The sequence below is a fragment of the Theropithecus gelada genome, chromosome 1 (genome assembly GCF_003255815.1).
Source record: "Theropithecus gelada isolate Dixy chromosome 1, Tgel_1.0, whole genome shotgun sequence".
Taxonomy (NCBI): Eukaryota; Metazoa; Chordata; class Mammalia; order Primates; family Cercopithecidae; genus Theropithecus; species Theropithecus gelada.
Window position 1 is genome coordinate 74183013 of NC_037668.1, and position 16303 is coordinate 74199315.

At 47.6% G+C, this 16303-nt stretch overlaps 1 protein-coding gene across 2 annotated transcripts in view; it reads left to right on the forward strand.

The window, feature by feature from the left end:
- The first annotated feature begins 1357 nt into the window (after positions 1-1357).
- RAD54L (RAD54 like) overlaps positions 1358-16303 on the forward strand; it is a 31820-nt gene continuing 16874 nt past the window's right edge. The window contains exons 1-9 of one of the 2 annotated variants that reach the window (XM_025390673.1): positions 1358-1409; positions 2064-2128; positions 2232-2318; positions 3708-3827; positions 13025-13085; positions 14297-14432; positions 14875-14944; positions 15060-15348; positions 15586-15710. In XM_025390673.1, coding sequence (XP_025246458.1) covers positions 2126-2128; positions 2232-2318; positions 3708-3827; positions 13025-13085; positions 14297-14432; positions 14875-14944; positions 15060-15348; positions 15586-15710 — 891 coding nt within the window. In that variant the 5' untranslated portion in view covers positions 1358-1409; positions 2064-2125. The other variant, XM_025390680.1, reaches the window with a different exon arrangement.

Here is a 16303-nt window from a genome sequence, read left to right on the forward strand (position 1 = left end):
AGGAGATCCTTCCAAGCTCAGCCTCTGCAATAGCTAGGACTACAGCTGTGCACCACTACGCCTGGCTAATTTTTTTGTAGAGATGGGGTTTCTCTGTGTTGCCCAGGCTGGTCTGGAAGTCCTGGGCTCAAGCAATCCTCCCGCCTCAGCCTCCCAAAGTGCTGGAATTACAGGTGTGAGCCACCATGCCCGACCTCAGAATTCTTGATAACCCTGTGAGGATGGCTTAAGCTATAGTCAGGTGTGTGACCTTGGACAAGTTACTAGCCTATCTAGGCCTGTTTCCTCACTTACAAAATGGGGACAAGAATAAACCTACCTCATAGTCATGAGCATTACATGAATTGTTATATCTTAGAAGCTCAGAAATGCCTGGTGGTAAATACTATATATATATACCCTTATCATTATTAGTGAGAACCTAGGTTGTGCATGCCACTGTTGGGTGCTTTACACACATTAATTTACTTGTCAGAATAACCTTCGGGGGGAGGTACTATTCTAATGCCACTTTAGATATGAAGAAACTGACGTTTTGAGAGATTGGATGATTAAATCTAAGACTCCAAACACCACGCTTCCTCCAACGCGGTTTGGCCTTGGAGAGGAAGGCAGCTTCTTTCAAGACATCCCTGAGCGAGAAAGTCGCGTCATCCGGGGACTCCCACTGCCCGAGTCCACCACGTGGCAGTCTGGGCCGAATGCCTCTCCCCACTTTCTGGGTGGGCGAGGCCTGACTCCAACCCCGGCCCTCTGCTATAGACCTGGCACCACTGTAGATGCAATCCAAACTCCCAGAAATGTGCCGCCTTTCATAATCCCCAGTTGTCCACAACAGGTGGTAACTCCTCCGCTGCTCAATGTGGCGTAAATCGTCCCTTCCATAGCTGCGGGACCACAGCTCACCGACCTGGGACAAACGCCCAAGACAGGGGCCGAATTCCAGCTCGCAGGCAGTAATTCTGCCCCGCTCCTCCCCGCCTATTCCAGCTCTTCTAGCCCTGCCCCGCTCCTCTAGCCCAACCTCCCCCCGCTGTTGGCCCCGCCCCTCCCCGCCCAGTCCAGCTCTTCTCGCCCCGCCCCGCTCTTCTCGCCCAACCGCTCACCTCTGATGGCCCCGCCCTTCGCCCCCCACATTCCCCCTCCTGCCCCGCCCTCTCCCCGCCCCGTCCCCGCCCCTCTCTTCTCGCCCAACCGCCCACCTCTGTTGGCCCCGCCCTTCCACCTAAGTCACGCCTCCTAGTAGGTCAATTTAGCTTCTCCAGCTCCACAGCCCAGACTCCTCATTGGGCGCAGCACTATTCCCGCCTCTTCCTTGGGTCGCGAGGGCCGAACTCATCGAACACAGCCAATGGGTGATACGACAGCAGCGCGGCGGGAGGTTCGATTGACCCGGTCTTGGCGGGTCGGTGAGTCTTGGCGGCTGTTAACGCGCGCTTTGGGAAGAGGAAGGTTGAGAGGGAGGTGCTGGGGTCTGCGTCCATCTCTGTCGCTCTTTTCAGCCCCTCCTGGTATTCCCCTCCTAACCTGGGTCTTTTACAGACCCCGCGTGGCTTCCTGCTCGACCTCCCTGAGTCTTATCCTGGTTTCCACCTCCAGCCCTGGGAAATCTCCTTTCTCCGGACTTGCCCTCCCCACCCAGGCCTCGGACTTTCACCACAGCTTCTCTTTCCTGGCCAGTGATTACCCACCCCCACCCCCACCCCCACCCCCACTCCCACCCCGCCCCGCCGCGCAACTACCTCCTCCCTTCACCCGGACTGGGACCATCATCCCCACTCCACTCCGCCCAGTCTGGGACCATCATCCCCACTCCACTCCGCCCAGTCTGGGACTCCACCTGCCTCCTCCCCCAGTCCCACACTAATCTCTGCTTGGTCTCTTCCACTTTGGCCTAATCTCTCGTCTCGGCTTACTGAGGACGGACACTCTCACAGTTTGGGTCCAAACCCCAGTTCCTGGACGGAGTCCCGCCATCCATGCCCCCTCTTTAATTAGCCGGTCCTCTCAATAATGTAGCAGCCCCCTCTGCTGATTAGACCCTGGTCCTCCTACACGCTTAGCCGCTGCCTGCTTTTGACCTTTGGCTCATGGGTACTTGACGTTTTAAACTCCTAGGCCCAGGATGGTAAGTGTGGGCCTAGGGGTGAGTGGGAGTAGCCCTGGGTCAGGGTCTGACAGGCCTAGGCTGCAGGATCCTTGCAGGCACTGTTTCCGTTCTCCCCTTACAGAGGAGGAGCTTGGCTCCCAGCCAGCTGGCCAAGAGAAAGCCTGAAGGCGGGTCCTCTAAAGATGAAGACTGGCAACCTGGCCTAGTGGTGAGCACTCAACGGGACAGGGAAGGGGGGTTTTCTGTTTGGGCAGAAAAGAAGCCAGGACTTGGTTTCTAGGGTTACACAGCCAACTCCAGATGCCTCTTTTGTATGTTCAGTAAACTTTTAATGAGTACTTACTATGTGCCAGGCATTGAACAAGATTAATAAAATCTTTGTCCTCAGAGTAGTCACTAGAAGCTAATATAACCTCAGTTTTCCTGGTGGGAAAAGGTATTCTAAAGCAAAAGAGCCGGTTGGATTGGACCTTTTGACTCTGTTTGGAAAAAAGGGCTACACAACAGCAATTAGCAGCCTGCTCTTTTGCTCTTTGTCCCCTGCCCAGTGTCACAGAACAGTAGAGTGTCCTGGGCTCACTTGGGCCTAGATCTGACAGGTTGGGTCCTTCCAGTCCTTGCTTATACTGAAGTACAGTATATTCTACTTTAGGTTGGGCCCTGTGCACTGCTTCCTGTTTTGGAGGCTTGCTGGGGCTGGCTATGGGCAGGACCTATGTAAACCAAAATAAATAGGACAGTGCAGCATGGACTTCAGAGAATAAGAGCAGTTCAAGAAGTAGGGGCTTGGCCACTGGAACTTTGAAGGAAGGGATCAGCTATGCAAGGACTAGAAGGCACTTTTTGGCAGGAGCAGTGTGCGAATAAGGTGTGGGGTGGGGGTGCTGGTGTTTGTTTCAGGTGTGTCTGATAGGATCACTGAAGCTTCAAATATCCTGGCAAACTGGCACAAGTGGGTTCTTGCCTAATGGCTTGGTGGGGTTTGCTCAGTAGTTGTACCGTGGTGTGCAAGGGGCTCCTCTACCTGTGAAGGAGGCACATTGGCTGCCCCTTGCCACGTACATGGGTCTCAGACTTGAACTTGGGGCAGCATTCTCTGCAGCTGGGTCTGCTGTCAGTTGCTGGTTGCTGCTGAAGATGCTTTTAGTGCCAGTGTCCTCACGGCCATGGGTGGCCTGAGTGGGGAGTGGCCTCAGTGGCCTGAGAGTTGAAGGCAGCTGTACTCTTGCCCCTTGGAGACTCAGCGAAGTGTTTGGTTGCTCAATCATTCCATGGAGCTTTTGGAGTGAAGCTTTGGGGCCACCAAGACTCCATGCTATTGGTAGACTTGCTCTTCACAGGCCCGTTTTATTTACCTTTTCCATTGCCCCTGCTCCGTTTAGGCAGGTTATTTAACCGCATTAAGCTCCAGTTTTATCACCTCTTAAATAAGGATAATAAATCTATATAATAGAGTAGCTATGAAGATGATACACTGTAACACGCGTGAAGAATTTAGCACAGTGCCTGGCACTTAATAAGCACTTCAAGTGTTAGTTGCCATTATGGTGATTTCTGTGGTCTTCTAGACTTCACCTTTCCCAATTCTCTCTCCTAGACTCCTAGGAAACGGAAATCCAGCAGTGAGACCCAGATCCAGGAGTGTTTCCTGTCTCCTTTTCGGAAACCTTTGAGTCAGCTAACCAATCAACCACCTTGTCTGGACAGCAGTCAGCATGTAAGCCAGAACTGCAACCTGCATGTATATGTCTGTGCCCAGTCACTCAGCCTAGGTAGACTCCTGTCCCTGTAGACTCCTGTCCCTGTAGACTCCCTCAGTACTTTCTAGAGTGGCCAGAAGACACACATCTGTAGGGGCTTTGGACCTGCCCACAGCTGCTGGGGCCTGCTTAGAGAGGTGTGCCTAACTTGTGCCTGGTTTATAGTAGCTACATGGGCACCAGATATTAGATGGTTCAGATTCCTGAGGAAAGGAGGGTAAAGGAACTAGGATCCTCATGTCAGCTCAGACTCTGACTCTGTATATGACTTTTAAGGAGTACCAGAGTCATATATTTCCTGTAGTAAAGTCAAACTGAATCACCACCATGGCAGGTTCTGTGCATTGCCTCATGTAATTCTCACGTTTTAAGATGAGAAAACTGAGTCTCAGAAGGGTTAAGTAATTTGCTCAGAGTGGGTGGAGCAGATCTGCCTAGCTCCAAAGCTTTTCCACTAAGCTTTATGAGTAATGTTTTGAAGGAAAACTAGGAATACATAATGGAGATTAGTCATTTGTGCATTCAGCAAACATTTAAACACAGTTTTGTGGCCAGGCGGGGTGGCTCACGCCTGTAATCCCAGCACTTCAGGAGGCCGAGGTGGGTGGATCACCTGAGGTTAGGAGTTTGAGACCAGCCTGGCCAACATGGTTAAGCCCCTTCTCTACTAAAAATACAAAAATTAACTGGGCATGGTGTCATATGCCTGTAGTCCCAGCTACTCAGGAGGCTGAGGCATGAGAATCACTTGAAACCCGGGAGGCAGAGGTTGCAGTGAGTCAAGATCGTGCCACTGCACTCCAGCCTGGGCAAGAGTGAGACTTGGTCTCAAAAAAAAAAAAAAACCCTAACTAAATAAAAACAGTTTAGGGCCAGGCGCAGTGGCTCATGCCTGTAATCCCAGCACTTTGGGAGGCCAAGGCAGATGGATCACCTGAGGTCAGGAGTTCAAGACCAGCCTGGCAAACATGTTGAAGTCCCGTCTCTACTAAAAACACAGAGAAAATTAGCCAGGCATGGTGGTACATGCCTGTAATCCCAGCTACTTGGGAGGCTGAGGCAGGAGAATCACTTGAACCCGGGAGGCAGAGGTTGCAGTGAACCAAGATCGTGCCATTGTGCTCCAGCCTGGGCAACGAGAGTGAAAATCTATCCCAAAAACAAAAAAAACAAGAATTTTGTGTAATACTTGATAAATATAGATATGTCGCATAAGTTATAAAACACAAACACCTGTGAACCCATCAGCCAGGACTAGAACATTGTCAAACCCATAATCCCTTTTCCCATCCCCAGAGGTAATCACTGTCTTGAATTGTATCCATTATCTTTTGCTTTTATTACAGTTTTAGCATACATACAAAAATCGCTAATACAGCCTCAGCAACAGAGTGAGACTCCATCTCAAAAAAAGTAATCACTAATACATTTTTTAATTGGTTTTATGAACTTTAAAAAATGGTGTTGGGTAGGCGTGTTGGTTCACACCTATAATCCCAGCATTCTAGGAGGCCGAGGTAGGTCGATGGCTTGAGCTCAGGAGTTTGAGACCAATCCAGGCAACATGATGAAACCCCATCTCTATCAAAAATACAAAAAAAAATTAGCTGGGCATGGTGGCGTGTGCCTATTGTCCCAGCTACCTGGGAGGCTGACATGGGAGGATTGCTTAAGCCTAGGAGGCAGAGGTTGCAGTCAGCCGAGATCGACACCATTGCACTCCAGCCTGGATGACAGAGCGAGACACCATCTCAAAAGAAAGAAAATGGTATTAAAATGGTGTGTAATCTTCTGGGACTGTTTTATTCAGGATTTATTCAAAGTTGTCCTGTGTAACTACATGGCATAAGTGCAGTTGTGGGTGTGCATAACAGGAGACCTACGGGTCTGGAGATTGGGGAAGACCTGCCTCTGAAAGATGTGCTGTTAAGTCTTGAAAGATACGAGGGGTTAGACAGGTGAAGAGAGTGGAAAACATTCTTATCTATTTATTTATTTTTTGAGATGGAGTCTTGCTCAGTCGCCCAGGCTGGAGTGCAGTGGGGTGATCTGGGCTCACTGCAAGCTCCGCCTCCTTGGTTCACGCCATTCTCCTGCCTCGGCCTCCTGAGTAGCTGGGACTACAGGCGCCCGCCACCATGCCAGGCTAATTTGGTTTGTATTTTCAGTAGAGACAGGGTTTCACCATGTTAGCCAGGATGGTCTCGATCTCCTGACCTCGTGATCCGCCCATCTCAGCCTCCCAAAGTGCTGGGATTACAGGCGTGAGCCACCGTGCCCGGCCAGGAGTGGAAAATATTCTAATAGAAGGAACAGCTTATTGGAAAGCCTGGCAACAATAGAGGCAGGTACTGAAAAGAGAGTGTAGGGAGTTGGGGGATGGTGGTGAGAGATGAGAGTTGGAGAGCTATGCAGAGGCTAAGAGTGGAAGGCTTTTCAGAAGCCATGCTAGGAGAGTCTGGATTAAGGTCATTGAAGAGCTTTAGAAGTGTTTTAAGTGGGGGTGGGAGGTAACAGCAGTGTAGAATATCTTTTGGATGCAGAGAGACTGGAGGTAGGGAAACTAGTGAGAAAGCTATTGCAGGTGGCCAAGCAAGAGAGAATTATGCCCTGGACGTGGATTTTAGGGGAATGGGGAATGGGAAGAAGTAGGTGGATTTTGAGAGATACTTAAAAATGAAAAGTGGAAAAACTTGGGATTGATTACATGTGGGGAGAGGGAAAATTGAGGATGAAGTTGGGATTTTAGGCTTGGGCAAGGTAGATGGATGGTGGTGCCATTTGCTGAGATAGGGAACGCAGAAAAGGAATGGCATTTGGTGGGAGGGAGATGGCGGGCACTGTAATCAGGGGGCCCATGAAGTTGAATGTATTATACAAAAGCTATTGTCTTTTAATAGCAAAGTTACAGGAATAGAACAGAAGATACACGACATTAAAAATGTACTTGCAGGCTGGGCATGGTGGCGCATACCTGTAATCCCAGCACTTTGGGAGGCCGAGGCAGGAGGATCACTTGAGCCCAGGAGTTTGAGACCAACTTGAGCAACATAGTGAGACCTTATCTCTAAAAAACAATAAATAAATTGGCTGTATGTGGTTGCATGTGACTATAGTCCCAGCTACTCTGGAGACTGAGGTGGGAGGATCATTTGAGCTGAGGAGGTCAAGGGTGCAGTGACACATGATACTGTCACTGCACTCCACCCTGAGTGACAGAGACCCTGCCTCAAAAGGAAAAAAAATACTTGCATATAGGAAAATTCAGAAAAGTATAGTTAATGGGTAGAATCTGCTGTGTGATAAGAATGCTACTAACACTGTTTAGTTGCTGTCAATAAGAAATTGTATTTTAAAAAATCCATTGTCCAGAAGATATGAACAGGTTTGTTTATAATTGTTATAGAATTGAAGTGCTGAAACTTGTTCACTGAAACATTTTGACTTGTATTAATGCTTTACATCTCTACATTTATATTAAAAATTCACACAAAAGGCCGGGCAAGGTGGCTCACGCCTGTAATCCCAGCACTTTGGAAGGCTGAGGTGGGCGGATCACAAGGTCAGGAGATCGGAGATTGAGACCATCCTGGCTAACACAGTGAAACTCCATCTCTACTAAAAAATACAAAAAATTAGCTGGGCATGGTGGTGGGCACCTGTAGTCCCAGCTACTTGGGAGGCTGAGGAATGGTATGAACCCAGGAGGTGGAGCTTGTAGTGAGCTGAGATCGCGCCACTGCACTCTAGCCTGGTGACAGAGTGAGACTCCATCTAAAAAAAAAAAAAAAAAAAAGAATTCACACAAAAAATGAAAATGGTGGAAAAACTGCAATACCTGATTTCTGTCCCCTATTTTTTCTACTCACGGTGATATACTTAGGTATTCCTTTTTTTTTTTTGAGACAGGGTCTTGTGCTGTCACCCAGACTGGAGTGCAGTGGTGCTATCTTGGCTCACCTCCTTACTTACCTCCATTCTCCTTCAGCTGGAGCTTGGTGAGCTAACACTGCACTTAGAGAGCAATGGTAGTCTTTAATTCCTTTTAAAATCAGAAGAAAAATAATACATAGTAATCTAGCCTGATTATACTATTATATTTATCTTTATACCAACGCAGTCTTTTTTGTTTTTGTTTTTTCTTTTTTTTCATAGGGAGTCTTGCTCTGTCACTCAGAATGGAGTGCGGTGGCGTGATCTTGGTGCACTGCAACCTCCGCCTCCCAGGTTCAGCCTGTTCTCCTGCCTCAGCCTCCTGAGTAGCTGGGATTACAGGCACCCGCCACCACGCCTGGCAAGTTTTTGTATTTTTAGTAGAGACACGGTTTTACCATGTTGGCCAGGCTGGTCTTGAACTCTTGACCTTGAGTGATCTGCCTGCCTTGGCCTCCCAAAATGCTGGTATTACAGGCGTGAGCCGCTGCATCTGGCCTTTTTTTTTTTTTTTTAATGGAGGAAGGGGCCCCAAAGGCAAAAGTGCCTGGGGCTCACAAGAGTCATAGTGTAGCCTTGGAGATGAGGACTTTAGCCTTAGACATGATGATTTTGAAGTCTCTACAGGAGATCTAGGTCTGCAGTCGTTTGCAAATGTGGATGTGGAGTAAGGTATAACTAGAAATATATCTGGGACTCATTAGCATAGATATATTTTATACCTGGTAAATGGATTGGTGAATGTGTAGTCAGAAGATCTGAGGGCTAAACCCTGAACCCTGGGGAGCACTGACTTTGTTTTTTTTTTCTGAGACAGGGTCTCACTGTGTCGCCCAGGCTGGAATGCAGTGGTGCGATCACGGGTCATTGCAGCCTCAATCTCAGGCTTGGGTATTGCTGCCACCTCAGCCTCTGGAGTAGCTAGGACCACAGACATGTGCCGCCACACCTGGCTAGTTTTTAAATGATATGTAGAGACCAGGTCGCACTGTGTTGCCCAGGCAGGTTTCAAACTCCTGGGTTCTAGCAATCCTCCTGTCTTGGCCTCCCAGAGTGCTGGGATTACAGATGTGTGTCACTGCAGCTGGTTGGGAGCACTGAGCTCTGGGAGTGGGGTGAGGGTTAAAAGGCAGAGGAAAAAGAGCTCGTTAGGGGACTAAAGATGAGATCCCGGAAAGGTGGAGAGTAGTGTCATGGAAGTCAAAGGCAGAAAATATTTGAGAAAGAGTGGCCAGCTTCGTCAAGTAAGATACATGTCCATTGGAATTAGGGTCATGTAGGCCATTCGTGATCTTGGCCAGAGTGGAAGGGGCAGAAGACAGGAAGAGTGGGAGGAAAGAAGGGGAGCTATATAAACTTAGTAGAAGTTTGCCTGTGGAGGGGAGGAGATAAGGAATCAAATGAATATTTGTTTTTAAGATAGGAGATAATTAAGTCCATTTTAAATACTGCTAAGAGCTAGTAGAGAGGGAGAGGCTGAGATACAAGAGTGATCAGTCATAACAGAGTGATTCTCTGCAGAAATGGGAAGCTTTAGCTTTGGTGGGGAGGAGGGATGCTGTCATCTATCAGAAGGAAAGATTGATATGAATTATCAGTAACCAAATGAACAGAGAATGAGAGCATGCTCCTTCCCTGCCCCCTCCTATAAAGACTGGTGAGTCACCAGACCAGATCCCTGAAGGTTGGCCATTCTTTTTTTTTTTTAAATTATTTATTTATTTTTTAATTTTTTTTGAGACAGGGTCTTGCTCTATGGCCCAGACTGGAGTACAGTGGTGCGACCTTGGCTCACTGCAACCTCCGCCTCCCAGGTTCAAGTGATTCTTGTGCCTCAACCCCCCAAGTAGCTGGGATTATAGGTGCCCGCCACCATGCCCAGCTCAGTTTTTTGTATTTTTAGTAGAGAGGGGGTTTCACCATGTTGGCAAGGCAGGTCTCGAACTCCTGACCTCAAGTGACCTGCCTGCCTTGACCTCCCAAAGTGCTGGAATTACAGGCGTGCACTGTGCCTGGCCAGCCATTCCATTTTGCAGGCTGAGCCCTCAGATGTTTTTGGCCAGGGGTCTCCACATTCTTCCTTGCCAGTTATGCAAGCCTGTAGTTCTCCCTGCAGAACCTATGGTTCCTGTGTTCTATTGAAAGTCTTTTTAAATTTGGAGCATACATTCTTGGATACTCAGAGCCTCAAATCTAGCCTTCTATACTGATAATTTTGAAAATATTTCTGTTTTAGAATTGATGCCATATTAAAAAGAAAATTAGGGTCCATCTCCTTTTCCTCTCATTTGATTTAAGAGTAGCTTTTTTGGCCGGGTGCAGTGGCTCAAGTCTGTAATCCCAGCACTTTGGGAGGCCGAGACGGGCGGATCACAAGGTCAGGAGATCGAGACCATCCTGGCTAACATGGTGAAACTCCGTCTCTACTAAAAAACATACAAAAAACTAGCCGGGTGAGGTGGCGGGCCCCTGTAGTCCCGGCTACTTGGGAGGCTGAGGCAGGAGAATGGCGTAAACCCAGGAGGCGGAGCTTGCAGTGAGCTGGGATCCGGCCACTGCACTCCAGCCTGGGCGACAGAGCGAGACTCCGTCTCAAAAAAAAAAAAAGAGTAGCTTTTTTTTTTTTCCTTTGAGGCAGGTCTTGCTGTCACCCAGGCTGGAGTGCAATGGTGTAATCATAGCTCACTGCAGCCTTGAACTCCTAGGCTCAAGTGATCTTCCCGCCTCGGCCTTCCGAGTAGCTGGGACCATGTGCCACAGTACCTGGGTAATTTTTAAATTTTGTTTAGGGGGTGTGTCGGGCGGGGTCTCACTGCGTTGCCTTAGACTGGTCTCAAAATCCTGGACTTAAGCGGTCCTCCCACCTCAGCCTCCCAAAGCACTGGGGTTATAAGCATGAGCCACTGCACTGGCCAAGGGTCCTTTTTGTTAGCATCTTTCATAATAATTATCATTGCTGTTCATAGTTACAGTCATGCTAATTAAAAATAGTAAAGGCTGGGCATGATGGCTCATGCCTATAATCCCAGCACTTTGGGAGGCCGAGGTGAGAAGATCCCTTGAGCCAGGACTTAGAGACTGCAGTGAGGTATGATCACCACTGCTGTACTCCAGCCTGGGCGACAAAGTGAGACCCTGTCTGTTTTGAAAAAAAAAAAAAGAGTCAATAAAGGATTTTATTCACATGCAAAGAAGTTTGCAAATAAACAAAAGCATTTGAGTTTTTTGCCAATTTTGCCCTTATGTTATGTTACTTAGTGTGATATTGTCATAGTGTGATATTGTCATGTTATTTAGTGTGATAAGGAAGTTCATTTCTACATACTCGTTTTCTGTCTTCTAATATCACAAAAAAAAATTCATTACTTTTTTTTTATTGAAAGTACATTTGAGGCCAGTTGCGATGGCTCATTCCTATAATCCCAGTACTTTGGGGGGCCAAGGTGGACGGATCACTTGAGGTCAGGAGTTCAAGACTAGCCTGGCCAACATGGTGAAACCTTGTCTCTACTAAAAATACCAAAATTAGTGAGGTGTAGTGGCGTGCACCTGTAGTCCCAGCTACTTGGGAGGCTGAGGCAGGAGAATTGCTTGAACCCGGGAGGCAGAGGTTGCAGTGAGCTGAGATTGCACCATTGCACTCTAACTGGGCGACAGAGTGAGACTCCGTCTCCAAAAAAAAAAAAAAAAACCCAAAAAACAAATAAAGTACATTTGAGTTTCTAGACATTTATGATGTGTGAAGAAATGAGTCAGAAAACAAAGGTAAAAATATCAGGGCAGGCTTGCTTTTTTTTCCTACTAGACTATGTTTTTTGCTAGAAGGGACATTTTTTCATTACTGCTTTTTCCACTAATATATTCCCATTAAAACTACCTTCAGAGTCTCTGCTCTTTATTTCTCTTTGATCTCTTGGGTTCCAGCTCTGGTTTTGTTGAGGTTCATAGGCTATCACAGTTCCACAAAGGGCTCAGGTGTGTGTGGACCAGAACTTCCATGGGAGCTGTCAGAGGTAGTTCAGTGTTAATTTTTCTGCCTTCTCTACTCCTGCCCCAGCCCCATAGCCCATGGAATAATGCTGGTTCAAGGCAGAAGTGCTTGTAGAGAGGCTTCTTGCCCTTAGGTGGAGGAGTCACCAGTGCTACCTCTCTAGGACCCACATGTCTACCTGCTGTCACCCTTGTCCCACTTGCTTTTTCTTAGTGTTGGGCTTAGCTTCTCTCTCATGTCCCTTTCTCATGTTCCTTCTCTTGTGCTTTACATGGCAGGAAGCTGCTGGGTCTGGGCTGATCTGTATGGCTGTACTCAGACTGGGTGAGAGGCCACATTGCCTACTGAGTACAAGTAAGGACCCTAGAATCGGGAAAGTCCTGCGTTTATAATGGCTTTGTGATTTGAGAAAGTGACTTAATCTCCCTGAGCTTCAGTTTGCTCATCTGTAAAATGGGAACACCAGTAATATATGGACCTCATACAGCTGTTGGGATTAAATGGTAACATGAATGCAAGAGGCTTAGCTCTGTGTCTAGCATACATTGGTAGCCATCATTATTTTTATTTATATTTTTAAATATATATTTTAAAAATAGAGATAGGGGTCTTGCTATATTGCCCAGGCTGGTCTCAAACTCCCAGACCTAAGTGATCCTCCTGCCTTGGCCTCCCAAAGTGTTAGGATTACAGGTGTGAGCCACCATGCTCGGCCTGGTGTTGTTAATATTATTTTATTAATACTATGGCTCCCATTTCTCCTACTATCACTACTCTTTGATGAGCTGTTTAGTTCCCAAGGAGGCTGATGTGAGTATCAGATATATTAGGCAGAACTGATGTGGCCAAAAAAAAAAAAAGAATTGTGAGGTATGTGAGGTATGCTTGGGAAGGTGTAGCCCTATATGACAGTGGTTAAACCCAGACATTGGAATTCTCTGTTATTACTCGGGTTGGCTAAGTCTGTGGTAGTTGCTTTCCAAGGTGCTATACCCTAGGGAAGAGGTAGGTATGCTCACTGGCATCTTTAATGAGTGAATGGTTTCATGGGTTCTAAGCCTCATGGTTGACTGAGGCTGGGCCCTTCTGCTATCCCTGGATACTTGTAGAACCTTACATAAAGCCTCGAAGATGGACGCTGTTGTACCAAACCTAATGTGAAGCATATCATGATATTGTCTCGTAACATCTCCAATCAGTCCTGAATCCCTGTTTCTCCTTTCTTTTTAGGAAGCATTTATTCGAAGCATTTTGTCAAAGCCTTTCAAAGTCCCCATTCCAAATTATCAAGGTAAAATGGAGGTTTTTCTATTTTTGAAATCAGTCATATGTATGTGTGCCTGAATAAATTAAAAACCTGCTTTTGTAAATACAAGCTTAGCTGGGAATTGAAGGTGCCAGTCCAGCAGTGGCTGTGTTTGGGGTGACCCTCCTGAGGCCTGCATGAAAACTGTGTTAGCCTCACTAAGGGCTGCCAAGACTAACTGCCCCTCATCTTCTTGGTAGAGGTGTGCTCAGAAAGTTCCTGGTGTGCCAAGATGGCTGATGGACCTGGGCTTCATTCAATCCAAGTGCATTCAGTAGCATCTCTTTTATGAGGCTGACTGTGTGGGAGGCCTAAATTCTGTAAGGTTTTTTCCCTGTCTCATATAGGGTACAGCATGATGCTAAAACCGGGGGTTGGAGGAGTAGGGAGGCCAGCTTTCTCTCTCTCTCTCTCTTTTTTTTTCTTTAAAATTTAATAGAGATAGGATTTCACTATGTTGACCAGGCTGATCTCGAACTCCTGGGCTCAAGCGATCCTCCCACCTCGACCTCTCAAAAAGTGTTGGGACTACAGGCTTGAGACACTATGCTTGGCTGTGGCCAGCTCTCAGGAGCTCTCAGAAAGCTCTATGAAAGCCCCATTTAGAATTTCAGGCCTTCCCAGGATTGTGTTGAGTTGAAATGAACCAGACCTGGCACCTCAGAAGTTTGTAGTGGAATGGGAGAAATAAAACAGGAAAAGCTCTGATTCAAAGCAGAATAATTCTGGGGACTGGGTGTGGTGGCTCACGCCTGTAATACCAGCACTTTGGGAGGCCAAGGCGGGCAGATCACCTGAGGTCAGGAGTTCAAGACCAGCCTGGACAACATGGTGAAACCCTGTCTCTACTAAAAAAATACAAAAATTAGCCAGATGTGGTGACAGGAGCCTATAATCCCAGCTTCTTGGGAGGCTAAGGCAGGAGAATTGCTTGAACCCAGGAGGCAGAGGTGGCAGTGAGCCAAGATTGTGCCATTGCACTCTAGCCTGGGCAATAGAGTGAGACTCCATCTCTAAAAAAAGCAGAATGGGATAATGGTCATGTAGAGATGCCCAAACTGAGTTTGGAGGCATTCTCAGAGAGAGAGGGTCATATGCGAGCTCAAGAAATGTTATGTGAAGGACAAGTATTTGAGTTGGTCTTGCTGGAGCTCCTAAACATAGGTTCAGGTGATGGAATGATTATTGGTTTGTAGGTCCTCTGGGCTCTCGGGCATTGGGCCTGAAAAGGGCTGGGGTCCGCCGGGCCCTCCATGACCCCCTGGAAAAAGATGCCTTGGTTCTGTATGAGCCTCCCCCGCTGAGCGCCCATGACCAGCTGAAGCTTGACAAGTATGTGCACTGGTATTTTGTAAGCAGTTCTGGTCCTCTGTACATGCATGCATACTTGGGAGGGTAGAGGGTATTTTGGTGTGATTTCTCTTTAGGATTGGCATGTGTTTTCAGAGAGTAGATGATTGGGGAAGGAGACTGCCTGGGGAAGAGCCTGTGGTCATGTCCAGTGAGTAGGCATTCCTCATCCCCTCCTGCCTTCCCAGGATGCTCACTCAGGAGGAGGGGTGATTGAGGTGATGACATAGGGAACCCATTCCTCTCTGAGCTAACTTTCTAACTCCTAAAATAGGAATTTGCTATGGTTTTATGACTTATCAGCCAAGAAGGTCTTCTCTTAGGCAGCTGCCTCTGTTGCCTCTGGATCAGCAGGACACAGCTTCCTGAGGGTGCTCCCTTGCCCATGTCTGAGCACACTGTTTTCTTTGCTGTGTTTTCTCAGGGAGAAACTCCCTGTCCATGTGGTTGTTGACCCTATTCTCAGTAAGGTTTTGCGGCCTCATCAGAGAGAGGTAAATGAGGGTGAGGGGAATGAGGTGTGGGCTAGGGGCTGAGCCTGGGAGACTACCATCCCTGTGACAGCAGCAGCGTAGGTGCCAAAGTGGACTGAAGGCTGTTATTCTCTAGGGAGTGAAATTCCTGTGGGAGTGTGTCACCAGTCGGCGCATCCCTGGCAGCCATGGCTGCATCATGGCTGATGAGATGGGCCTGGGAAAGACGCTGCAGTGCATCACATTGATGTGGACACTTTTGCGTCAGAGTCCAGAGTGCAAGCCAGAAATTGACAAGGCAATGGTGGTGTCGCCTTCCAGCCTGGTGAAGAACTGGTATAACGAGGTTGGGAAATGGCTTGGAGGGAGGATCCAACCTCTGGCCATCGATGGAGGATCTAAGGATGAAATAGACCAAAAACTGGGTATGGAGCCTTAACAAAGATGGCTGCACTCTCCTGCATAGCCTGCTGCTTTCTTATGTGTATGCTCACTTATGGCCAGGGCGGAGGGCAATGCAGGGGTAGCAGAAAAGAGAATTTCCATTGAAAATAGTTGAAGTGGAGTCAGTTGTTTCCAGGCTAAATTAAAAAACTGTCGAGTTGGTTTTTTTTTTTTTTTAAAGATTCTGAATTGTTCCCTTGACACCTTTTCTGTTGTAGAAGGATTCATGAACCAGCGTGGAGCCAGAGTGCCTTCTCCCATCCTCATCATTTCGTATGAGACCTTCCGCCTTCATGTTGGAGTCCTCCAGAAAGGAAGTGTTGGTCTGGTCATATGTGATGAGGTACTTGACTCTCAGCAGTCTGGGTGGTAGGAGAAAATCTGTCAAAATCTCTTCACTGAGTATTGCCTTCCAAGGGCTGTGCTAGTCACTGGGGAATGCTGAAGACAGGATGCTGCCGTGGAGACAAGTGATAGGGAGAGCCTGTGATACCAAAATACAAGATACTGTCTGCCAAAAGAGGGCTTAAACAATGCTTAGAACTCCGAGGAGAGTGAGATGCTGGGGACTGATTGGCTTTGTTGTCTCCAGACAGTATCCCTGGACTAAAGAAGGACCTTGAAGGGTGGGTGGCAGTGTTTAGAGGATATAAACCAGAAAGTCTGAGAAAAGTCTTAACTTAGAGATTTATTTTGCCAAGGTTAAGGATGCTCTGGGGAAAAAGAGACACAAACTACAGTAGGATCTGTAGCCTGTGCTTTTTCCAAAGAGGTTTTTGAGGACTTCAATATTTAAAGGGGGGCTGGGCACGATGATTCACGCCTATAATCCCAGCACTTTGGGAGGCTGAGGTGAGTGGATCACTTGAGCCCAGAAGTTTGGGACCAGCCTGGGCAACATGGCGAAACCCCACCTCTACCTAAAAAAGATAAAAA